Genomic DNA, 25,004 nt, shown 5'->3' with positions numbered 1-25,004 from the left:
TTTAACCCATTTCCCTTCTCCTCTCCCTACCCCCCCCGTCTCCAAAGCCCTCCCCCAGCTTTCTTGCAGCCCCTTCAGATACTGGAAGGTTGCTCTGAGCTCCCCTGGGAGCCTCCTCTTCTCCAGGCTGAACAACCCCAATCCCTCAGCCTGGCTTCCCAGGGAGCTGCTCAGCCCTCTGAGCATTTCAGTGCCTCCTCTGGACACCTTCCAGGAGCTCTGTGTCCTCCTGATGTTGGGGACTGTTGAGGACTGAGAGGGCTGTCAGGCACTGGGATGTCCCAGGACAGTGTTGGAGTCCCCATCCCTGTTGGCACTGAAAAGCCCTCTGGAGCTGGTCCTGAAGGCCATGGCTCCGCAGGGAGATGCTGGGGTCAGTCAAGGGTTGGACTGATGAGCCTGGAGGTCTCTTCCAACCTGAACATCCTGGGATTCTGTGATTCCCCATCCCCTGGAGGGTGACCCTGTCCCTGTCCCCAGGTGAATGGCGTGTCCCTGCACTGTGCTGAGCACCAGGTGGCCGTGGAAGCTCTGCGTGGCTCCGGCAGCTCCGTGTCCATGCGTGTCCTGCGGGAGCGGATGGTGGAGCCTGAGAACGCCATCACGGTGACAGCGCTGAGGCCCGAGGATGACTACAGCCCCCGGGAGAGGAGAGGGGGGCTGCGCTTCCCCGAGAGACCCCCGGGGACACCCCCCACCCAGAGATACTCCACCTGCCTGATGCGCAACGAGAAGGGCTTGGGCTTCAGCATCGCTGGGGGGAAAGGCTCCACACCCTACAGGGCTGGGGACACGGTCAGTGACATCCCTGGGAGGGAAAGGGAGGGAAGGGAGGAAGGGGTTTGGTCCCTCAGGCTCAGCACCTCCTCTGGGACCCTACACTGGTGGGCACCCAGCTGTGCAGCTGGTGGGCAGGAGGGCTCTGAGGTCCAGAACCTGCTCCACAGTCATGCAAGGAAAGAAGTTCAGGAGGAATCTGAGATCCAGAACCTGAAGTTAAGCAAAGAGAGAAGTTCAGGAGGGCTTTGAGATCCAGAGTCTGAAGTTAGGCAATGAGAGAAGCTCAGGAGGAGGTGGAGCTGGGGCTTGCAGTCCCTGCCAGTGACATCTGATCTTGCTGCTGTCCTCTTGACACATATTCTGGGCTCTGGGCCACGTGGAGGCTTTGCTGCAGGTGGCTCTGGAAGCAGAAGAGGCTTTGCCAGGAGTGGGGAGCAGATGGGAAGTGTCAGGACAGGGCAGGGGTCTGCAGGGGGACAAGGCTGAGCCCTGCCTGGTGGTTCCAGAGGCTGCTCTGACCCTCCCACCCGTGTTCCAGGGAATCTTCATCTCCCGGATCGCAGAGGGGGGTGCAGCCCATCGGGACGGGACCCTGCGCGTTGGAGATCGGGTCATCTCGGTGAGTCTGGGAAGGGCTCTGACCCAGATCCCTGATCCTCCCAGGGGCTGCTCCTCACCTTGGATTTCCAGAGTCCTTTTTTTCAGTTCTTGACCATTTGGGGGGGAGAGGAGTTATCATCTCCGTGGCTCTGCCCCTGCCTCCCCTCTCCCCAGGAGCAACACGTGGTGGGTCGGGCTGAACCTGGGAGAGAAGACACAACCACACTGCCCTAGCCCAATGTCCCTCCAGAGCCTTGCAGGACAGGCTTGGGGAGCTCTGGGGTGGGGGGATGAAGCCCTTTTGGGGTGGATTTGGCTGGGCAGGGGTCAGGATGGGCCGGAACAGGGGGATGGAGCAGGGCATGGCGGGCAGCAGAGCTCCCCTCTCTGGTTTGAAGCTCCATCCCTTGGTTTCCTTCCCCTTTGTGCCCTTGCTGTGGGTCTCACTGCTGCCTCTAACCTTGAGTCTCTCTGCCCCAATCTGTCACTTCCTCCCCCTCCTGTGGGCACAGGCTGCTCAGTTTCCTGACCCTCTCCCCAAGCTCGCATGCTGCCTCCCAGGGAAAGCTCCCAGGTCCTGGTGCTGGTGGTGGGGTTCTGGTCCAGCTGCTGTGGTAAGAGCACAAGTTACCCCAGAGCTGGTGTGAGTAAACACTGGTACAGCCTTGTCAGTGCTGGCTTCTGTCTGCTCTATCCCTGGGCTGGGGCTGTGTTGTATTTCGTAGCATCATGGAACCCCAGAGTGGTTTGGGTTGAAGGGACCTCAAAGCTCATTCAGTCCCCCCATGGTCAGGGACCCCTCCCCCAGCCCAGGGGGCTCCAAGCCCCATCCAACCTTCAACACTGCCAGGGATGGGGCAGCCACAGCTTCTGGGGGCAACCTGGGCACCCAGGGGCTCAGCACCCTCACCCCAAACAATTTCTCCCCATCTCCAACCTCAATCTCCCCTTTCTCTCCAAGTTTTAACCCATTTCCCTTCTCCTCTCCCTACCCCCCCATGTCCAAAGCCCTCCCCCAGCTTTCCTGGAGCCCCTTCAGATATTGGAAGGTTGCTCTGAGCTCCCCTGGGAGCCTCCTCTTCTCCAGGCTGAACAACCCCAATCCCTCAGCCTGGCTTCCCAGGGAGCTGCTCAGCCCTCTGAGCATTTTAGACAGCCTAAATGTTTTCATTTTGCTCATCTTTTGTTGCTCCACGGGTGCAGAGGAATGACTGAGAGGTGTAATTCCAGGCACACAGCCCGTCATGTGGTGTTGATTTGCTTTACCTGTGACAAGAAGGAGACAGAAGATCTCAGAGTAGAGTCAAAAGTCAGAGCTCTCTCCACCCCCTGTTAGCAGCTCTATTTTTATCTGCAGGCAGCTCCATAGGAAAAGCAGATCTCATCCCCTGTTATAGTTTGCAGCGTCCTCACATTGCAATGCGTGGGCTCTGGTGCTGGATCTTCCTCTGGATGAAGGCTTTGCTGCCCCTCATCCTCTGACACCCCAGGGCAAGGATCAGCACAATAATTTTGGGAAATGTCTGTGCTTGAGAGCGTGGTCCTCAGGGCTGGGACCTGTGCAGACATCAAAGCTTTGGTGCTGAGCATCCCCTGCAGCTCAGGTCCTGTTCTCAGTCATGATGGGAGCAGGAACCAAGTCATCATCTTCCAGGAGAACACAACCCAAACTTCTGTGCCTCCCAGCAAGGGTCTGGCAGCTGCTTCCCCAGCAGCTGTGTCTCCTGGCAGCTCTTCTGCCTTTCCTGCTTCTGGGGTTTGCTGCCAGGACGTCCCCACGGTGGTGATGTTGCAGCCCAAGACCTCTGGTGTCTTCTCAGTTCCCTTTCTCCTGGAGGAGATCTGGTTCGTGGGAGAGATGCAGAGCACCATGTGGGTTCTGCTCCATCTCTGGTGAAATCTGCTGGGGGGTCAGAGCTGTGGGGATCTCCTGTCCCAACCCCTCTGGATACTGAGCACTGAAGCAGAGCCCCCGGAGCATGGGGCAGTGCTGACCCCAACTCCTGGAGCAGGGCTTGTCCCGGTTCTGTTCAGGATGTGCTGAAGGCTGCCTGCCTTCCCCGGGATGGGGAAAGGAGAGTCCTCAGGAGGGTACAGGTGGTTTCAGAGGCCCAAAGCCATCATCCCCTGCTCATCCCTCAGTTCTCACTTTGCCAAAGTATTTTTTTGTTGTTTATAGGAAAAGAAATACAGCACAGCTTCAGACTCTTCCCCTGTGCTCTAAAATCATCCCGGACTTCTCTGCCAGGGAAGGTCTGGGGAAGCTCCTTCTCCTTTCTTAAAGGAGCTTTTGAGCACATGGACTGAAGAACCCAGCCCAGATCTTTCCTCTCAGTTAACAGCCCAGAAAACTCCCCTGGGACTGACTCCTGACTCTCCAGCTTCCCTGAGTCCTGGTTGTGTCCTGGGAGTCGTGGGAGACCCAGGGTGGGGGGATGCAAGGGGGGAATCTTGGGGAGTTTGAGTCGTGGGTTGGAGATGTAGCAGGGACAGGGCAGGGTTTAAGGGTGGGGGGCTTTGGGGTGGGACTGGGAGAAGACTGAAGAGAAGGGATTCTGAGGGGGATGTGGGATGGGGGGGGCACCAGATGTGTGAGGGTTCTGATGAGAGCAGCGAGAGATCTGCCAGAATAATGTCACCCCCTGGCACACAGGGAGGGACAGATGATTGTCCCTTCCTGGCCACTGAGGCAGACTGCTCTGGTCCTGCTGAGGGCAGGGACAGCCATCTGTCCCCAGGCTGGGAAGGCATCAGCATTGCCAGCTCATGGAGGAGTTAATGAGCAAAATGCCATCAAGGGCTGTGACATGAGACACCTCTGACTGTGTCCCTGGTCACTGAGTCCAGGGCAGTGCCACCATGGGCTGGCCACTCTCATCCTCTTGCCAGGGGCAGAAAAATGACAAAGGGGAATGTGTGAGGTGAGGATTGGGTTCTGCTCCTGCTGGGCTGTCTGTGGGATCTGTTGGGCCATCATCTGCTGATAAGATCCTAAGGGCCAGGTCTCTTCTGTGTGGCATCTTGGTGTGTCTGGCAGGCAGGAGAACCCCAGGAGATCTTCCCTGCCCTGGCCACTGGACACAAGGCTGCAGCTTTTCCTCATTCCCAGGTCCAGCCACCAGGAAAGCTAAGTGTGGATTCCAAGGATGAAACACACTGCAGACATGGGCCACAGGTTTAGGTGGGAAAGAAAGGGGACAGGACCTTTCCAGGCACACACCAAAGCACAAACTGTCCTCACAGGGCAGGAGCAGCACAGACAACTTCACCCTGGTCCTACCCCCCAGCTCAGGTTTAAGGTTTGTTGGTGGAACCTGCACAGCCCCTCCTGCAGCTCACCCAGGTGTTCATGGTTGCAGATCTCTGCCCCAGACATCAAGTTGAGGGCTCTTTGGTTGGACCCTGAGCTTTTCTCTCATTCCTGGACCAGCTGTTGGGTTTTTCCACGTTTTGGATTCCTGCCTGCAGGATAGCCCAACGAGCATTTCAGTAGCAGATGCTGCACACACACCCAGGATGGAGCAGACTCACTCAGTAAACAAAAGCAGAGTTTGAGAACAAGGCAGAGCCAGACCATGGGCCCCAGGCCAGACGAGCCTCCTGCTCAGCATCCTGCTTGTTGGGATCAGCCTCTTTGATTCTCCATTTTCCCATCCTTGTTCCTCCCTTCTCCTCCTTGGCCACTGCCCCTTCCCACTTGTGATCCCTCTGCTGAACATCCCTGGGAAGTTCTCCACATGCCCACAATCCCCTTTCCAGCTTCCCCTGCTGAGTTTGCTTGTTCCCTGTTCTGACAACCCCTGATCCTCAGGATTTCCTCTCCTTTTTGGTGACCTTTGCTGCCACTTGAGTCACCTCTGTCACACTCCAGCCATGAGCATCTTGGTCTGGTACTTACACTTTCTGAAGGTTTGTGCCACCTCTGGGGTTGTTTTTTTTTTTTACCTTTCCTGCTTATTGCCTCATCCCTTATGTTCAGCAGCCCCCACCCCAGGACTTCCCATCCCTCTTCCTCCCACCTGCAGCCTGGCATGGCCTCACCTCCTCCTGCTCCTCCTCAGTGGTTGGTGCCAGAGGTGTCCCTGGGGACAATCCTCTGAGCAGGGGACATTCTGGGGGCTGAGGCTTCCCTGTTGATCCCCTTGCACATCCTAAGAAGAGTAGGACTGGATGGGATGGGGCAGGTTGGATAGCGGGGGATCATGGAGGTTCTGGACAAAGCCCTGTCCAGCAGCTGCTTCCTTGGAAGGAGCAGGGGAGGAATTGGAATATTTCTAGGAAATCAGGCTACCAAATGCAGTTGCTGTGTTACAAAGTCACATTATTATTATTATTATTATTATTATTATTATTATTATTATTATTATTATTATTATTTCCTAAGCTGATCAAACTCCACCCTGAAAAACTCTTTACTTTCATGTCCTCAGTTAAATTTTGGGCAGCTTTTCCAGAACCTAAAGACCAGAAACCTTTTAATTTTCAGCTTTTTTATGGCATGTTTCCTCCTTTTGGCAGCACCACTCCAGCTTAGCTCTCTCCTTAATATCCCATCCCTCAGACATTCATGGAGAACATCCCCATCCTTGGTCCCTCAAGTTTCTAGGCAGCTGTTTTGATTTTGGAGGAGCAGCTCTCTGCTCCCCTGCCTGCCACAGCAGTTCTGCTCTGCACATCTTGTTAGGTCACATCAGGGAGTTCTTTTTTGTGGGTGTGAAGGACAAGAGTAGTTTGTGGCTTTTCAGATGAGTTCAGTGTTTTCTGTGAGTGACATTGCTGCTTCCCTGCCTGACACCTTGCACTGACCCCAGGACTGTAATGACATCCTTGGAATCATTTGGTGGAGCATTTTGGAGGCTGTTTTCTTGTTCAAAAGAATTCTGGTTTCCCTCTTGGGTCAGCTGTGGACTGGCAGAGTCTTCTTCTTAGCACTCCTGAGGTTTTTAACCCTGGGGTGCTCTTTTTATGGCTTAAGATGAACATCATCCCCAGGGGTGCTCTCCAGTGGATGTGTCTGAGCTTTGGGAGGGATGGATGAGGGCAGCTTAGAGCAGAGCTGGTTGGTGTGCTGGGACATCACTTCTGGGAATCCCTGCTTTGTCTCCTTCCCCTGTTGAGAACTTGGGACCCCTCCCTTGGGTGCACCCAACCTCTTGGGCTTCTTCTGTCGTGACCCTGTGGGAAGGCTGGAATGCAAAGCCAAGAAGGAGGGAAGGGTTCTCTCCTGGTGATGAGGGACCCCCAGCCTGGTCTGGGTTTGTAGCTTCAGGTGATGGAGCATCTCACGTGGTCTTCATGGTCCCCTGGAGCATCACTGGTGCTCTCAGGCCTTGGAGGTGGGAAAGGGTCTGGAAAGGTGTCTAGGAAGGGGACTGGGGTCAGGTGCGGAGGAGAAGGTTCCTCGGCCAGGTGTGAAGGAGTGGGGTGAGTGGGGAAGGGGCAGTGTCCCAGCAGGATTTGGGGGGGATCCCTTTGTGCTCTGGGCTGGGTGCTTGGCTGGCCAGGGGGTCCTGGGGTCTGATGCCAGTTTGTGGGTTGTTCTAGATCAATGGGGTAGAGATGACAGAAGCCAGGCATGATCAGGCAGTAGCCCTGCTTACTGCCTCCTCCCCCACCATCGTGCTGCTGGTAGAGAGAGAGGGGGGAGAGCAGCCCAGCGAGGGAGAGCCCACCCTGCCCCGAGGCCGCATGCACTCCCCACCACCACCCCCCAGCCATGGGGAGAGCCCTCCAGAGGAGACTCCTGCCCTGCAGAGGAACCACCTGCCCAAAGGCCTGGAGGACCAGTATCCCATTGAGGTGAGTCTGGAACATCACAGGAGCTCCACAGGATGGCTGAGGTTGGAAGGGAGCTTGGAGCTCCTCTCCCCCAAGCTCCCCACCATGCCCAGGGACACCTCTCATCCAGCCCAGGTTGCTCCAAGCCTCCTCCAAGCTGGGCTTGAACCCCTGCAGGGAGGGGGCAGCCACAGCTTCTCTGGGCAATCTGTTCCAGAGTCTCAGCACCCTCCTCCTGAAGAAGTTAAATATGTTTCTCAAGTGTCATTTTGGTGGGTTTAATTCCAAAAATGATGAGCCTGATGAGAGCTGGCCCCCACCAGACCCCCCACCTTAGGGTGCTGAGCATTAGTCATGGAATCCCAGGCTGGTTTGGGATGGAAGGGACCTTAAAGCTCATCCAGTCCCACTCCAACCCATGGTCAGGGACCCCTCGCCCAGCCCAGGGGGCTCCAAGCCCCATCCAACCTTCAACACTGCCAGGGATGGGGCAGCCACAGCTTCTGGGGGCAACCTGGGCACCCAGGGGCTCAGCACCCTCACAGTAAGGCAGTGGGGAGCCCCTGACTCCTGTTTTTTCCAGTGTCTGTGGTCCATATGTGATCTCCCTTATTCCCTGCTTCTTGTTCCCACAAGGAAATTCACCTTGTAAAAGCAGGTGGTCCCCTGGGGCTCAGCATCGTGGGAGGCAGTGACCATTCCAGCCATCCCTTTGGGATCCATGAACCTGGGGTCTTCATCTCAAAGGTAAGTGAACATTCCTGAGCTCTTTGATTTCTGGAATTAAGGTGAAGGATTTTGATGCAAGACTCTGAGAAGTGGAGTGTAGGTTTAAGAAAGCTGAGCTGGGATGTGTGCAGATGAGCAGATGCTGCTTGGAGCCAGCACATGAGCCAGCCCCTGTCTGCAGCTCATCCTCTTCACAGTCCTGCACGTTCACACTTGTTGGATTAGAACCACAGGATAGAATCATGGAATGATTTGGGTTGGAAGGGGATTTTACAGGTCATCTCTTCCACCCCCCTGCAATGGTCAGGGACCCCTCCCCCAGCCCAGGGGGCTCCAAGCCCCATCCAACCTCCAACACCTCCAGGGATGGGGCAGCCACAGCTTCTGGGGGCAACCTGGGCACCCAGGGGCTCAGCACCCTCACCCCAAACAATTTCTCCCTCCCTCCCTCCCTGCCCAAGATCTCCTCTCCATCTCCCCTCTCCCAGCTCCAAACCCTTCCCCCTGGGAGGCTCCCATCCCTCCAGGCCCTTGTCCCAAGTCCCTCCCCAGCTTTCCTGGAGCCCCTTCAGGACCTGGAAGCTGCTCCAAGGTCTCCCCATTGCAGCCTTCTCTTCTCCAGCCTCAACACCCCCAACTCTCTCAGCCTGGCTCCAGAGCAGAGCTGCTCCAGCCCTCCCAGCAGCTCCAGGGCCTCCTCTGCACTGGCTCCAGCAGCTCCCAGTCCCTGGGCTGGAGATCCATCTGTGTTGTACTGACACTGCCAGTCCTGGGTGTTTGTCAGGGTGGGAGATGCACCATGGGGCTGCAGTTTAACGTTATCATTCCTTCAGAGTCCTTGTGAGCAAACCACCTTGTGGTTACAGTCAGAGCAGAGTGATGGCCAGGGTGATGCAGGATTGCTCCAGGTGAAAATGAGGAAATCAGAGCATAGCAAATGGCACCTGAAAGCAAACCTTGATTCAGTCTTTGCTCAGAGGTGTGTGAGCTCCTGGGGAGGGAGCTTTGATGGCAGCAAGAGAAGTCAGAGGCAGCCTTGGGGGGTTCTGGAGGGCAGCCCAGTGCCCCCAGTGGTGTGTGTCCAGGGAGAGGGGAGTCTCCTGCCCTGTCACTCGGTGTCCCCTGCAGGTCATTCCCCGGGGGCTGGCGTCTCGCAGCGGGCTGCGTGTGGGGGACAGAATCCTGGAGGTGAACGGGATCGACCTGCGCCACGCCACGCACCAGGAGGCTGTCAATGCTCTGCTCTCCAACACCCAGGAGCTCTCCATGCTGGTGAGGAGGGATCCACCCCCACCTGGCATGCAGGTAGGTCCTGGGAGGGCACGGGGGCAGTCCCACTCCTCTTTGGAGGGTCAGGCTTGAAGGGAAGTTCTGATCTGAGTGGAAGCTGGGGATCAGGATCCAATCAAACCTCTGCTTGAGATGTGGGAGGTGGGGATGTTCAGCCTGGAGAAGAGAAAGCTCTGGGGAGACCCAATAGAGACCTCCCAGTGCCTGGAGGGGCTGCAGGAATGCTGGAGAGGGACTCTGGGCAAGGGTCTGGAGGGATGGGGTGAGGGGCAATGGTTTAAACTGGAGAAGAGCAGATTTGGGCTGGGTGTTGGGAACAAGTTGTGTCCCAGGAGGGCAGTGGAACCATGGCACAGGGTGCCCAGGGAGGGGGTTGAGGCCTCATCCCTGGAGATGTTCAAGGTGAGGCTTGAGGAGGCTCTGAGCACCCTGAGCTGGGTGAGGGTGTCCCTGAGACTGCAGGGCTGGGACTGGAGCACCTTGAGAGGGCCCTTCCCACCCAAACCATTCTCTAAATCTCCTCTCCTGGGGCAGAATCCATTCTCTTGTCAGTTCATATCCAGGGGAGCCCTGTGGGGGTCTCTTGCCATGTCCATGGTGAGAGTGAGGTCAGGGGATGATCTGATTTCATGAGGGCCAAAGCCCAACAGGAGACAGGAAAGGGCTGAGCCTCATCAAGAGGAATAAGCTGTGCCAAATGAGTCTAATTAAGGCCTAATTAGGGTCCTTTTCAGGGTACTTAGATATGGCCACCAACTGGGAGTGTTTCTCAACAATTCCCATCTGAACTGAACCCAGAAACAAGGAGAGCATTGAATCATCCTGGAATGGCTGAGGTTGGAAGGGAGCTTGGAGCTCCTCTCCCCCAAGCTCCCCACCATGCCCAGGGACACCTCTCATCCAGCCCAGGTTGCTCCAAGCCTCCTCCAAGCTGGGCTTGAACCCCTCCAGGGAGGGGGCAGCCACAGCTTCTCTGGGCAATCTGTTCCAGAGTCTCAGCACCCTCCTCCTGAAGAACTTCTTCCTCAGCTCCAGGCTCAACCTCTTCTCCTTCAGTTGGAAACCATCTCCCCGTGTCCTGTCCCTGGACACTCTGATGAAAAGTCCCTCTGCAGCCTTCCTGGAGGTTCCCTTCAGGGCTTGGGGGGCAGCTCTAAGGTCCCCCTGGAGTCTCCTCTTCTCCAGGCTGAACAATCCCAGCTCCTCAGCCTCTCCTGGGAGCAGAGCTGCTCCATCCAGCCCCTGGATCATCTTTGTGGCCTCCTCTGGACTGGTTCCAACAGATCTCTGTGCTGCTGCTGGGGACACCAGAGCTGGGTGCAGTGTTCTTGGGGGGGTCTCACAAGATTTTGTCTCTGTTTACAGGAAATCTGCATTGAAAAGGCCCCAGGAGAAAAGTTGGGGATCAGCATCCGAGGGGGAGCAAAAGGCCATGCTGGAAATCCCTTTGATCCCACTGATGAGGGCATCTTCATATCCAAGGTACCAACCACCAGCTCTGCACTCTGGCTGCATGCAGGGACTGCCTGGGGAGAGGGTGAGGGATCCCTCTGGAATTTGAGGTGCTGTCTCCATTTTCCTCTGGGTACATCAGTTCTCCTGGAGTATTCTCCAGCCACCTCTTCCTTTTCATTCACAAGAATATCTTTTGTCATTCCCTGTCCTTGCTTTCTGTTTCTTTTCTTGCTTCCTTTTTCTGGACCATGACCACCTTTCCTCTTCCCCTCCATTCCCCTCACTCCCCCAAGGGCTGGTGACTTTCAGCCATGCTGTTCCTTCCATCAGAAGCCTCCATAACCCTTGCTGGGTGGTGGACACTCCACAACTGCCACTTAACCCTTTCCAAGAGCTGGCCACTTCCAAAGACACGGAATGCTCTTGGGTTATTGGATTATTACTTGGATATAACTTCTTTAAGTTTTAAAGTGAAAAGAGGAAATCTGCTCTTTCAGAGCAAGCATTGCACATTCAACTGCAACATTTGTAAGAGTAGTGAGAGAAAATCTAAGGTTATTGTAGCCTACATTGATTTTTAATTATTTGCTGTGGTTTTGTCTCCTTCAGAGTTGCAGTGTTTAAGGGTTGGAAGGCTTGCAGTCCAGCCTCATTGCATTTACTCCATTCCCCTCTCATCTTTTTGTAGCAGTTGTTTACCCTGTGGAGAAGCAAAGCACTGAACCTTTCTGCTCTGCTTTCAGCTTGATCTCTCTTACCACTCCTGACCAGAGTGTTTTTCCTTCTGCTCTTACTTTATATTTCCAATATCAGCAAGACAAAGCAGTGGTTTTTCTTCTTCCTCCTCTTTGGATGGCTGTTCACCACCTTCCTTCTCCTTCCTTTTTCTTAATTTGCATTCCCATACAGTCCTCTAATTGTAAATTTTTTTTATAGTCTGTTTCTTTCTCTGTAAAACCTTCTCAGTGAAGTGTTACAAGTCGAGTGCTATAAGAATTACCAATAACATCTGCAATTGGAAATCCATGATCTGTCTCAACAGGGACAGCTCAGTGTCCCTCAGTGAATACCAGTAATACAGGTGACAGGGGGCACTAAGGACATTTTTCTACATTAACTTCACCTCCTCCCATTATTTCTGGGTGTTTTGCTCTCACTCTTATGCACTTGCTCTCCCTGGAAAAGAAATTGTGAGTACTCAGTACGTTTCCATTCAGCTGCATGTGGCCACCTGTGCATCACACACCCTCACACACTGAAGGAGTTGGGTGTAGCTGTGCATGGCTCTGCTTCCCCCAGATAAACAAAAATAGCAGAAAGATGCATGCAGCTCTTTTTTCTCCTTTCACAGGTCCTTTATTAAACAGTTCTCTGTTGTTTGGTTTTCTCTCCCAAAACAGGTCTCACAAACCCAACGAACCCCCCATGCCTTTGGTTTGTTTGGGGTTTTGTTGCCTCTCTGATCCCAGAAATGTGGTGTGCAGTCATCCCTTCTTTCTTCCTTTCCTTCCCCTGATGTTTCTTGTGCCCCCATCCAACCTTGACAACCCATCATGCCTGTCCTTGCCTTTCCCCCACCCAGACACCAGCTTTGGGTGCTGCCCTTGTGCTCTTCTCATTCTCTCAGCCCAGCTCTGCAGGCTTTGCTTGAGACTCTTGATGTTCTGTTCTGCTGATGTCCTGACCCTGATGTCCTTATCCTGATGTTCTGTTCTCCTGACATTCAGACCCCTGATGTTCTGTTCTCCTGGTGTTCTGTTCTCCTGGTGTTCTGTTCTGTTTTCCTGACATCCTGACCCTGACGTCCTGACCCTGATGTTCTGTTCTGCTGATGTTCTGTTCTCCTGACATTCAGACCCCTGATGTCCTGCCCCTGATGTTCTGTTGTCTTGGTGTTCTGTTCTCCTGGTGTTCTGTTCTGTTTTCCTGACATCCTGACCCTGATGTCCTGCCCCTGATGTTCTGCTGCTCTTCCTGCAAAGCCCTGCTCTAGCACCATGTCATCATTCTGTTTGTCACACTTGCCCGTGTTGGTTCCTTGGCTTGGAGCCATTGAGTTGAAGCCACTGTGTGGCTCTGGTGTTCCAGCACGGTGTGTCCATCTACCCCAGCTCTTCATTTGGGCTGCCTGGACAGCCCATTTTGTTCCAGGCTTTTTAGTTTTCCATTAGAAGAAGCAACACCCATGTGGTGCTCCTGTTCCTTGCCCTGAGCTGGGCCCTGGATTTCTGCCTGGCTCCTGGCAGAAGCTTCTCCCAGCACCACCCTTCAGTTTTTCATTGCTTCCATACTTCTGAGCCCCTTGTTTGCATGAGGTTGGGTTTTTAGTTGTTTGTTGTTTTGGGTTTTTTCTTTCACTTTGTACCCACAGCCAGTCCCACAGTCTCTTTTCCCTGTTCCAGAGGGGCAAAAAAAAAGAAGGAATAAAGCTCCTTGCCTTCCTTGGGTGGCAGAGCATGTGCTTTCTCCTCACCCATCCACTGATGTCTGCACTCCTTAAGCTTCCCTCTGCCTTACCAACCCTCTGCATGGGGCTTCTTCCCCTCCTCGTGTACCTGAGGCGAGCAGGGGAGAAGGAAAATGGGAGTTGTGGGGTGTTCCTCTGAAAGGGGGGATGGAAAACGCAGGCAGTGCCGTGGGTCAGGCGTGCTGCTGCTGCAAGGACAGAGAGGAGTCTTGGTGCCTCGTTTATCTTGAGCCACAGAAGTTACCCCAAGGCTTGTGATTCCTGTCGCTCTCCCAACCACACGAAATGCCTACAGTTTCCTCTCTGTGGAGATAAATGGAAGGTGCAAGAAACTTTCTTCCTCACCTGCTTCATCGACAAAGCAGAAGCAGTTTCTTTCCCTGGGACAAGACAAAGAGCAGATCCTTTTCTCTCCTGTAAGAGATTTCCTCCATACCTATTTCCAAACTACCAAACTGTCCACATTTTGCCTTTTCTCCCCTCTCCCTGACTCCATACCAGTACTTCCAGATGCTTTCCCTGAAGCTTTTCATCCCCTGTCTCCCTCTTTCCTCTCTGTGCCCTTCTCTCCATCTCGATGGTCCCCATCTTCTCTGCCCTCCTTGGGTGACACCTCGATTCCCCTCTGTGTTCCAGGTGAGCTCCTCGGGGGCTGCAGCCCGGGATGGTCGCCTGAAGGTGGGGATGAGGATCCTGGAAGTGAATCACCAGAGCCTGCTGGGCATGACCCACACGGAAGCCGTGCAGATCCTGCGCAGCGTGGGGGACGCGCTCCTCGTCCTGATCTGTGATGGCTTTGATCCCAAGGCTGCAGCTGCCATTGAGGTGAGGAGTCAGGGAATCCTGGAGCTTGGGCAAGACCTTTCAGGGTCATGGTGTCCAACTCTAGTCATAGAATCACAGGATGGTTTGGGTTGGAAGGGACCCTAAAGCTGACCCACTGCCACCCTCCTGCGTGGGCAGGGACACCTCCCACTGGAGGAGGTGGTTCCAAGCCCCGTCCAACCTGACCTGCAGCTCTGCCACAGCTCCTCTGGGCAGCCTCTCCCAGTGTCTCCCTGCTCTCACAGTAAAGAAGTTCTTGCTGATGTCTGGTCTGGATCTCCCCTCTTTTCAGAGGAGCCTCAGGGCTCTGCTCTGCAGCACAGGGTGCCCTGAAGTGACCAGTGCCACAAGGATCCCACCTCACATTGCTGGATCACGGAATTGGAACTAGATGATCTTTAAGGTCCCTTCCAACCCTTGCCATTCTAGAAAAATAAATCATAAATCATTACAGACTTACCACAGTTGGAAAAGACCTCTAAGGTCACTAAATCCAACCATCAACCCAAAAAGAGCCACCATGCCCTCTAAAGCATGTCCTGAAATTCTGCATCTCCAGGGGATTTAAATCCTTCCAGGGCTGGTGACTCCACCACTTCCCTGGGCAGCCCCTTCCTCTGCCTGAACACTCTTCCAGTAAAGAAATTTTTTGTAGGATCTAGTGTAAACCTTCCCTTAGAAATGTCATTTTCAAGCTGATTTTCTCCAGGTTTTTATGCTTATTTTTCCCTTGTGCCAATGTTAATTTAAAGTTAATTTTCTGTCTATTGGAGTTTGCCTTTCCCTGCAGGAGCCACTTATCCACAGCAGCCCTGTGCCTTCTCACCTTGCTTTTTTCAAGGCTGAGTAACTAAGTTCTTTTATTCTCCACTAGAATTTGTACCTAATCCCTGGTCACTTCATCCTTTCTGTAACTGTTTAGCTTCATCTTTCTTAGACCTCAAGTTCCTCGAGTAATTGACAGCTGAAAGGTTTCAGGTTCTGGCTTGCCAAGGGTCATTGTGGCCATCTGTACCTGGGAGCCCAGGTGATGGAGTTTTTTTGTGGCCCACTGGGGTTTTCAGCCTGGTTTGTTGCCTCTTTGCTTTGCAGATGTCCCCAGGAGTTATTGCAAACCCTTTTGCTGCTGGGATCGGGCGCAAGAACAGCCTGGAAAGCATCTCCTCAATTGACAGGGATTTGAGTCCTGAAGAACTGGAGATCCTGCAGAAGGTGGGTGTCCCAGCCACAGCTTCAGGGAGAAAAAACCATTCTGAAAATCTCTGGTGTCTCCCTTGGTGGATGGAATCTGCAACAGAGTGGGCAGAGGACTCTGTTTTGTTGGGATCAGCAGCACTTAGGTCAGGAACGCTCCAGGCTGGGACTCTGAAACCTTCCTGAGGTTTTACAGGAACGGGGAGAGAGCACTGGGTGAAGTGGCTCTAACTTTGGTCTCTCCTAGGAGATGGAAATGGTGAGAGAAGCAACTCAGTGGGAGAGAGAAGAAATGGAGAAAGTGGTGAGAGATGTTCACGCAGCAGGATGTGTTCTGGCCGGGCGGTTCTGCTGGGAGCCTCAGGAGGGGCTTTGGACCTTCTCCCTTCTCCCTTCTGCAGTGCCCTGCTCTAACAGTTGCTCCAGCTGCTCCTTGGCTTTGCCATGCCCTCCCTCCTGCCTCTTGGGTGCTACTCTGGTATTTACAGGGTTTATCCTTGTCACCTTCCATCACCTGACAGAGCTTTTATGAGGAAAGATGAGAACACACAGCACCAGGTTGCCCCCAGCTGAAGAAGTGGTGCTGTTAATCACAAGTTTGTCCTCCTCACTTCCCATGAGCAGTTTGCTGATTTGTTAGGAGAATTCTGGCCCAGGTTCCCCCAGAAGCTGTGGCTGCCCCATCCCTGGCAGTGCTGAAGGTTGGATGGGGCTTGGAGCCCCCTTGGCTGGAGGAGGGGTCCCTGGCCATGGCAGGGGTGGGACTAAATGGACTAAGTGGTCTTTAAGGTCCCTTCCAACCCAAACCAATCTCAGGCTCAATGATTTTGGATTTCTGGCCTCTCTTTCAGCCTTTCAGAAAAGCAGATTGGCAGAGCCAGGCCCCTCAAGGACTTGGGTTTTCCCACTTTCCACTTAAAACTCATTTGGTCACATTCTGTTGGCAGATGAGGGAAAAAGGAATTCTCCAGTGGTGTCAGGAATCTGCTGTCCTGGCAGATGAATATGTGTGCATTTTGCAGGCTTTTCTTCAGGTTTCCAGTGTCAGTACACCTCATACTTCTCCAGGTTCTTTCTGTGGTTGTAATCACTCAGCTTTATTTCCATTTGCTGTCTCTCAAGGGTGTAGTTAGGTTGGCACTTCTGGATGGAGGTGATCTTTATAAATCAGTTAACTTGGACTAGATGATCCCTAGAGATCCCTTCCAACTCTGATAACACTTCAGATTTCCCTTATTTTGGAAAAAAAACCCCAAAACAATCAGTGTTCTGATGGTGCTTGAGATCTGTACTGAGATGGGAATTCTTCCAGTGGAATGAGCTTATGGAATCAGGTTCAGCCTGGTCTGGCTCTGCTCATTGCAGGGGTTGGACTAAAAAGCCTTCAGAGGTCCCTTCCAACCCAAAGCTCTCCCTGGTTCTCTGAATAACTTGGCAGGAAGGGACATGTGGAGGGCACTGGGTTCAGCTCCCAGCAGAGCCCATTGAGGTCAGGTTGAGGTTTTCCCCATTTTCCCAAGGTCTTGTTCCTCACCAAGGGAGGAATCGTGTTGGGTTTGCTGTGGCTTCAGACATCCTGGTGTTCCTGCAGCTCAGGGTGTTCCTGCCAGGGGTATGTTGGAGCCTGGGGACTGGAATAGTCTCTAGGAGACTTCAGGGGTCACTATCAGCATTTCTGACACCTCTGGATAAGCCAAGAGCAAGTGTGGCCCCAGCCCCAGGCTGCCTGGGGGAGCAGGTTGTGTTAGTTCAGGTGCAGGGAGATAAAGGCTTTTTTCAAGATTTGTGCTGGGATTACTTCAAAATACCACAAAGACTTTGTCAGAAGGCCAGAAAAGCCCTTATGATTGGTGATGGAGCTTTGGTCATATCTCATGTTAAAATGTGCTGATGGTATTATGGCTTTTAATGGAAAACTTGGCATTTTATTAAAATGGTTACTTTAAAAGGGAAATTAAAACCAGCTTAGCAGTAACTAGGCTCTCAGCCATCAGCAGTATTTCAAAACAAGGATGGGCATCTCCCAGCAGATCCCATTATGCATCCTGGGGGCTGAACAGCACACAGTAATCAGGTTTTATCTTTCTTGGATACATCACTTTTGATAAGCAATGTTCTGAGGTGTTTAATTTAAGGACTGCCAAGGACTTGCCTTGATCCTCACTGCAGTGTGGTTATGGTGTGGTCCATCCCCACCTCTGAAGAGCTGAGAAATCTGTCTGCAGCCCAAGACACCTCTCCAGATTTGCCTCTGCCTTGCAAAGATTTCATGTTTTTGGTACCCCTCCCATTAGGGTCCCAGGAGGAGGGAGCAGTGGCTGCTTCAGGCTCCTCTGACATCTTGGGTTTTTCTGCTGTTGCCTTTTAGCATGTCCTGGAAACTGGACTGGGATTCTGTCTCTAGCACTGGGTCTGATGATTCAATGTGTACTGGAGCTCTGGGGGGAGCCAGTGGGATGCTCTAGGAGCCATCTCAGTGCCACAGCCTCAGGAATTCTTTTTGTGTCACCGTTTTTGGACCTTTCCTCTAATTCTTCAGCATTTCATGTTCAGTTTTGCACAAAAGTGATAGAGATCAGATGTGTCTCCTTACAGGAGGGCTGTGAACTGAAGAAACAGGAGGACCTTTGGCTTTCAGTGCTCACCCTTAGTCCTGTAGAGGTTTTCAGGTGCCAGTGTTTCCCTCACTGCCTGGATCTCTCCAGTTCAGTTCCTTGATAATTCAGTTTCTCATAACAATCTGAGTTAATCCCCATCTCCCTGGACTGATTCTTGGTGCATTTCTCTACCCCAGCTCTGTAGCTGTAGGTTTTTTTCTAGTCTTAATCCAGATCTTCCCCAGAGGTTGCCAGAGATGCCCTTTGAATGGTCCTCAGCTCCATCTGGGCTGGCTGGGGCTCTTGTCTCTCTTCAACTTAAGTTCTCAGAGAAGGATCAACTACAGCTTAAACACTCCCTGTACAGACAGCACGTCTCCAAAACAAAGTGCCAGCAGATTCAGAGTAGACTTTAGCTTAAGTATCCCTTTGGATCTTGTGGTCCTCCAGAGCATGAGTGTCTTCTCGTGTTGCTCATTGTTGTCTGGAGGTCAGGGCTGTGATGTGGGACACTGATATTTTGCTCCTGGTAATGCAGAGAAGCTTTGGAAGAGCAGGGCTCAGGTGCTTATCAGAATTTTCAGTTATCTCCCTCTGTGCTTCTCAGATGCCTTCCACCTCCCATCCCTCTCCAGCCTTGGGACTTGTGGACCATTTGGTTGCTGCTTGGGGAGGAGCAGTCAGGAGGGAGCAGTAGCAGCAGAACAGAAGAACTCTGCTGCTTTTGTCCACAGCCCTCCCCCAGGGGTGCTGGGCAAAATGTCACTCAAGTAGAAACACAGAAATCATTCCTGAAGACAAGGATTGCTGAGACCTTCCTCTGGCAGCTTGGATGCAAACCCCTCCCTGGGCTGGTGGGGTTGGACACTGATCACTCCTACAACCTCCCTGTGCTGTGCTGGGTGAGGAGAGCCCACCAAGAGGGGCTTAAACCCTTCCTTCTGCTCACACAGAATCACAGAAAGTGAGGGGTTGTAAAGGACCTCAGAAGATCATCGAGTCCAACCTCCTGCCAGAGCAGGATCACCTACAGCAGGTCCCACAGGAACACATCCAGGGGGCTTTGGAAGGCACCAGAGAAGGAGAGGAACCTCATCTGGAGGTTGGGGGGGTTCAGGAGGGGTTTGGAAAGCAGCAGAGAAGGAGAGGAACCTCATCTGGAGGCTGGGGGGGTTCAGGAGGGGTTTGGAAGGCAGCAGAGAAGGAGAGGAACCTCATCTGGAGGTTGGGGGGGTTCAGGAGGGGTTTGGAAAGCAGCAGAGAAGGAGAGGAACCTCATCTGGAGGTTGGGGGGGTTCAGGAGGGGTTTGGAAAGCAGCAGAGGAGGAGAGGAACCTCATCTGGAGGTTGGGGGGGTTCAGGAGGGGTTTGGAAGGCACCAGAGAAGGAGACTCCACAACCTCTCTGGGCAGCCTGGGCCAGGGCTCCCTCAGCCTCACAGTGAAAAGTTTTTCCTTGTATTTATGTGGAACCTCCTGTGCTCCAGCCTGTGCCCATTGCCCCTTGTCCTGTCATTGGACATCCCTGAGAAGATCCTGGCTCCATCCCCCTGGCACTCACCCCTCACATATTTATAAATATTGATGAGTTCACATCTCCTTCTCCTCTTCTCCAAGCTGCAGAGCTCCCCAGCTCCCTCAGCCTTTCCTTCCCAGGAGATTTTCCACTCCCTTCACCGTCTTGGTGGCTCTGCCCTGGACTCTCTCCAGCAGTTCCCTGTCCCTCTGGAACTGAGACCCAGAACTGGACACAATATTCCAGATGTGGCCTCACCAGGGCAGAGTAGAGGGGGAGGAGAACCTCTCTGGACCACCCCTCCTAATGCCCCCCAGGTGCCACATGGTTGGCTCATGGGCATCTTTCCATCCAGCAGCACCCCCAGGTTCCTCTCTAACAGCTCATCCAGGACTGCTCCTCCAGAGGCTGTCCCTATCCATTGTCCTTTCCCTTGGGAAGCTGTTAACAAGCATGTCCTCTGCCTTTAGGTCTTTGTCCTTAGTGAGCACCAGGCCTGTGCACTCTCCAGATCTGTTTTTCCATTCCCTTCCAGCCTCTCCAGCCTGTGCTCTCTCAGGATCTCTCTCCTAGCAATGAGCAGCCTTCTCCTTCCCCTTGGTGGTGCCATAGCTTGTGCTTGGGGCAGGCTTTAGCTCCCTTGGCTCTTCCCCAGGACTGACCCTGCCGAGGATCTCAGAGGAGACTCTGGTCTGTGTCTGTTCCCCTCCCTTCCACTGGTGATAACTCAGCTCCTGCAGAATTCCAGCTCCTCTTTCCCTGCCCCCCAACCTCTCTGCTGGATTTCTGCTCCTCTGTCCCCCTCTGGAGTTCCTGCCCAGCATGGTGCTGACCTCTTTCCCTCTCTCTTTGCCTGTGCTGCTTGGATGCTGCTCTGACTCTGTCTCCTGGAAGGAATGGATGCGTAGGGAGCGGGAGGCAGCAACACAGCAACTTGAGGAGGAGGTGGAGGTGAGGAGCAGGGCGGGGAGGGTTGGAGACTCCCAGGAAAGGGCCACAACTCCACTTGGGAGGCTGGAGAAATCCCTCAGAGTGCTCATTCCCCATCATTTCTGTGCTGCACTCCCCTCCCTCTACACTACATCCCCCCCCACACACAAAAAAAAATTAAAAAAAAAAAAAGAAAAAAAGACTTCAATTTTGGGTGTAAGAGAAGATACCAGAAATCAAGAAATCCCAACTGTGATGGAGGAAGGGAGGGTGGAAACCAATGGTTGGTTGGAGAGAGGCAGACAGCTGGAAATGGGAATCAAAGCCAGATGAAATGACCCAACTGGGAGTCAAGGTTGAGAAAAGAGAGGAATTGTAGAATTGCACTCTGCAATGTCTCCAAATCCAGACTGGAAGCCTCTCTGGATGCTCTTTGGAGAAGAGTGGTCTGGATGTGGTGTTCTCCCCTTCCAAGGGAGTGGAGAACTGCAGGAGGAGTGGTGGGGATCTGTGTTCCTTCCTGCAGTGTTCTCCACACCTCTGGTCCCTGTGGGTGCATTCCAAACGTTTCCAGGTTCATTTCCAGGCAGTGGGAGCTCCCTGTAGAGCTGGGAGATGGGACCTTGGTTATTACCTGGGGTGGTTTGCCTTTTAAGTTGCTTTTTCAAACTGATTTATTTTGACTCCTGGTCTGATCTTTTCCTGGTGTTTGTGCTTTGTTGTTTTTTTGTTTTTTTTCTTTTTTCCTCCCCTCCTTGCCCTTCTCCAGAACATCACCACTGAACCTTTGAAGTTGGACTACAGGACCTTGGCTGCTTTGCCCAGCAGTGGTTTGCAGAGAGTCAACCGTGCTGTAAGTGAGGGGCTGGGGGGAACCTGAGGGGGTTCTGGTACCTTCTGTCTCCTCCTGCCCTGCCTGGTGTCAGAGGGCTGGAGCAGCTCTGCTCTGAGCCAGGCTGAGAGAGTTGGGGGTGTTGAGGCTGGAGAAGAGAAGGCTGCAATGGGGAGACTTTGGAGCAGCTTCCAGGTCCTGAAGGGGCTCCAGGAAAGCTGGGGAGGGACTTGGGACAAGGGCCTGGAGGGATGGGAGCCTCCCAGGGGGAAGGGTTTGGAGCTGGGAGAGGGGAGATGGAGAGGAGATCTTGGGCAGGGAGGGAGGGAGGGAGAAATGGTTTGGGGTGAGGGTGCTGAGCCCCTGGGTGCCCAGGTTGCCCCCAGAAGCTGTGGCTGCCCCATCCCTGGCAGTGTTGAAGGTTGGATGGGGCTTGGAGCCCCCTGGGCTGGGGGAGGGGTCCCTGACCATGGCAGGGGGGGCACTGGGGGGGATTTAAGCTCCCCCCAGCCCAAACTGTTCCGTGATTCCATGGCAGCACTCTGCAAAGGAAAACTGGAAAGCAGAACTGGGGTGGACTTTGACACTGTCTGAAATAGGAGGTAGCCAGAAAAGCAAGATTACAACAAAAGAATGAGGAGAGCAGAGAGCCAGGTGGCTTCCCAAAGGGAAAGGGAGGTGGCCATGTGGCCATCAGGAGGCAATTGCTGAGAAGTGCAGAAGAGGATGGGAAGATTCCTCCTGCTGCAGATGATGTTGTGTGAGCTGTGCATTCCCTCTGGGATGGTGTTCAGAAAGCAGGAGGGATGCAGGGTCCTGGGACCAGAGGTACTGAAGGAAAGCCAGGATCCATCCAGGACTGCAGAAGACAAAGTGGTGGTGGTCAGCCCTGGCTCAGCCCTGGCTGCTCCTGCCCCTCTGACCTGAGCTTCAGTCCCTGCCACACCGTGGCAGCTCAGCAAGGGAAGATCCAGATTTCCCAGTCTTTACAGAGTGCAGTCATCCATCTCTGCTGTGTTGTTTAAAATCTCATCTCACCTCTCTATCTTTCTTCTTCTGGGCATCTTTTCTCTTCCCTGCATCCTCCCTATTCCACTGGGTTTTCTCCCTGCTCCTGCATTCACATCCTCTCTCTTCACCTCCATTCCTCTCCTCCTCTTGCAGCCAGACCACCCCTTGCTGTCACCATCAGATTCTGCATTCCCTCCTGTAGGTCCAGGATCATCTTTTACCATCTCTGTCTCCATCTCCTCCCATCATCAGAGATCTCTCCTACCTCTTCTCATTGACTCCAGGCCCCCCTGCTCCTTTTGCTTTCACACTGCTTTGCCTCCAGTTGGGTCTCACTTTGCTCCTCCTCACCCTTCCCAGATTCTGGGTTTCCTCCCCTGGCTTTTCCCACAGCAAAGCATTATCAGGGAAAGCTTTAAATAGTTTTAGCATCTCATAGTGTGAATTAGTAGCTGGGAAGTAGGGGAGAGCCAGCCCCACACATGCAGCTGCCTCTTTGCTGGGCAGCCCTGGTGTCATCCAAAGCAGAACAGAGCAGCATTTGGGAACTTGTGCCTGAGTTCCATCCCAGGAACGCTGGAATGTGGGGATGAGGGGCTGGAATGCACCAGCAGCATCTATAAATGTCCCATTTCAGGGGAAGGGCTCATTGGTCCCCGTGTTCTTTTTTTTCCAGCTGTCATTTGCCCGGCCCTGTCTTGGCTCTGTTTGAGATAAATGTCTCCTGGGGTGGGAGTGTGGGGCTGCAGGGACAGCAAGGTTGGGGTGTCCCCCCAGGAGCTGCAGCTTGGAGGCTGCTGGAAGGGCTGGAGGAGCAGTTAACTGAGCTTGTCCATCTCCAGACATGACTGATTGCTGAGTTCCCAGAGTCTTTCTCTCTTTCTTCCTGCCCCGAGGACAACTTTCTCTCCACTTACCTTCTCCTATGCATCTTTTGTTGCCATATAATTCTGCTGCAAGGCAACTCAGGGCTTGCTGCTCTTCCCACCCATCAGCAGGAGGAGATTCTGAGGAATTCCAGTTGAAAGCTGCATGAGAAACACCCTGGAGATGCCCTCGGGCTGTCCCTGTTTCTCATGAACCTCTCAGTAACCAAAGAGCTGCTACAGGCTCTGTCTTCTGCACAGCACAGCCTTGAAATCCATGCCCAGGGATGGCTGCATCCACCCACAGCAAAGCTTTTTACAAATTAATTTTGCTTTCTGGACTCCAAGAAGCAGAGAGGTTTTTACCTCTGCCAGTAGTGTGTCAGCACTTAGTTACTTAACAATCTTCCTAGGCTGGAACTGTTTCTCTGCAATTTCTAGCTACTGATTCTTTCTCTATTTGTTCATTTTCAGATTAGATTCGTGTCAGTGTCTGGACAAGGGGAAATGGGTTAAAAGTTGAAGAGGGGAGATTGAGGTTGGAGATGGGGGAGAAATGGTTTGGGGTGAGGGTGCTGAGCCCCTGGGTGCCCAGGTTGCCCCCAGAAGCTGTGGCTGCCCCATCCCTGGCAGTGTTGAAGGTTGGATGGGGCTTGGAGCCCCCTGGGCTGGGGAGGGGTCCCTGCCCATTCATGGGGTTGGGAGTGGATGGTCCTTTCCAACCCAAACCATTCTGTGATTCACTTAATCTGTATTTGCCTCAGAGGCTGCAGGGTAAAATACCAATTGTCCTGTGTGCTGGCATGGGGAGTGACTGAGGCAAGGCTGGGAGGAGCACTCTGCATTGCCAAAATCTTTGCTCTACCCAAAATAGAACTCATTGCTTGTCTGGTAAAAATAACCCCGTGGGGCAGAAGGAGGGATCCTGGGCTGGAACACAGTGCTGCAGCAGGAGAGCTGGGGGTGGGTGAAGCTCAGGTCCTGTTGTGTCCATGAGCAAAAGGGGGTTCAGATTGCTGAGCCCCAGGTTGCCCCCAGAAGCTGTGGCTGCCCCATCCCTGGCAGTGTTGAAGGTTGGATGGGGCTTGGAGCACCCTGGGCTGGGGGAGGGGTCCCTGGCCATGGCAGGGGGGGGCACTGGGGGGGATTTGAGGTCCCTTCCCACCCAAAATTCTCCAGAGTTCAGTCTCTCCATGGCCCAGCAGCCTTCATGCAGTCTTGGCCAGATGTCCATCTCCAAAGTGCCCAACATTGTTGTTTATTTTTTCCCTTTGTGCAAGGTAGGCTTTGGTGGTGGGATTCTCCTGGTCCCAGGTCTGGTTGGTGTCAGTGCCCCTCTGCCTGGCAGGGGAAGGTGGTTGTGGTGTCAGGGGTTCTGGCTGCAGCCCCAGCAAAGCCCCTGTGTGGGGTGCAGTGTTTGATTGCAGCATCCCCAACCAAGAAATTATGTTCCTGAAAGTGCTTTTTTGCCTGGTTTAACTTGGTGTGCTCCAGAGCTCTTGCTGAGTGTTGTTCTCTGGGAAGAGGAGGTTGGAATGGGGAATTTGTTTATTTGTTTATTTGTTCATTTTCTTTGGGTGTTTTTTTCCAGGAGGGTTTTTTCAGGCTGGAAAGTCATGTAGTCACAATAGTGAAATTTCCAGGGGTAGCATGGACTTCACTGTCTGAGGAAACATGATCTGAGGCAGGGCTCTGCCAACCTCTGTTTCAGCCCGGGTTGGGGTTGAGGGGTTAGGGGAGGGCCTCAGAAATTCCTGAGCCTCTCAGCTGCCATTGTGGTCAGCAGCCCACCCAGCCCCTCAGAGCTATTTCTGTGAATGCTGCCATGAGACAGGAGCTGCAGGACATGCTCTGAGCAGCAGAGCTCTTTCTGCTCCCCGGCAGGCACTGGGAGAGAAGGAGATTTGATCATTCCTCTCTGATCACCTCTGCTTCCCTGAAGAAGGCTTGGGCTGGGTAACAAACTCTTACTTTATAGTATTAAAAGAGGAACCCACGGGGTAGGGCTTTTGACATGGGGGTGTAGGGAGAGGACAGGGGAGATGGGTTAAAACTTGGAGAGAAAGGGGAGATTGAGGGTGGAGATGGGGGAGAAATGGTTTGGGGTGAGGGTGCTGAGCCCCTGGGTGCCCAGT

At 53.4% G+C, this 25,004-nt stretch overlaps 1 protein-coding gene across 8 annotated transcripts in view; it reads left to right on the top strand.

Annotated features, from left to right (window-relative positions):
* Positions 1 to 25,004, top strand: part of SCRIB (scribble planar cell polarity protein) — a 95,681-nt gene that overhangs the window by 52,959 nt on the left and 17,718 nt on the right. For 5 of the 8 annotated variants that reach the window (XM_030444253.1, XM_030444258.1, XM_030444257.1 and 2 more), the window contains 11 exons: positions 481 to 795; positions 1,319 to 1,399; positions 6,925 to 7,179; positions 7,795 to 7,905; positions 9,016 to 9,192; positions 10,543 to 10,659; positions 13,736 to 13,924; positions 15,017 to 15,136; positions 15,366 to 15,422; positions 20,125 to 20,181; positions 20,930 to 21,013. In XM_030444253.1, the coding sequence (XP_030300113.1) occupies positions 481 to 795; positions 1,319 to 1,399; positions 6,925 to 7,179; positions 7,795 to 7,905; positions 9,016 to 9,192; positions 10,543 to 10,659; positions 13,736 to 13,924; positions 15,017 to 15,136; positions 15,366 to 15,422; positions 20,125 to 20,181; positions 20,930 to 21,013 (1,563 nt within the window). The other 3 variants (XM_030444252.1, XM_030444259.1, XM_030444256.1) reach the window with 3 other exon arrangements.

This window comes from Calypte anna, chromosome 2, assembly GCF_003957555.1.
Source record: "Calypte anna isolate BGI_N300 chromosome 2, bCalAnn1_v1.p, whole genome shotgun sequence".
Classification (NCBI taxonomy): Eukaryota; Metazoa; Chordata; class Aves; order Apodiformes; family Trochilidae; genus Calypte; species Calypte anna.
This window is presented reverse-complemented; position numbering and strand designations above follow the sequence as displayed.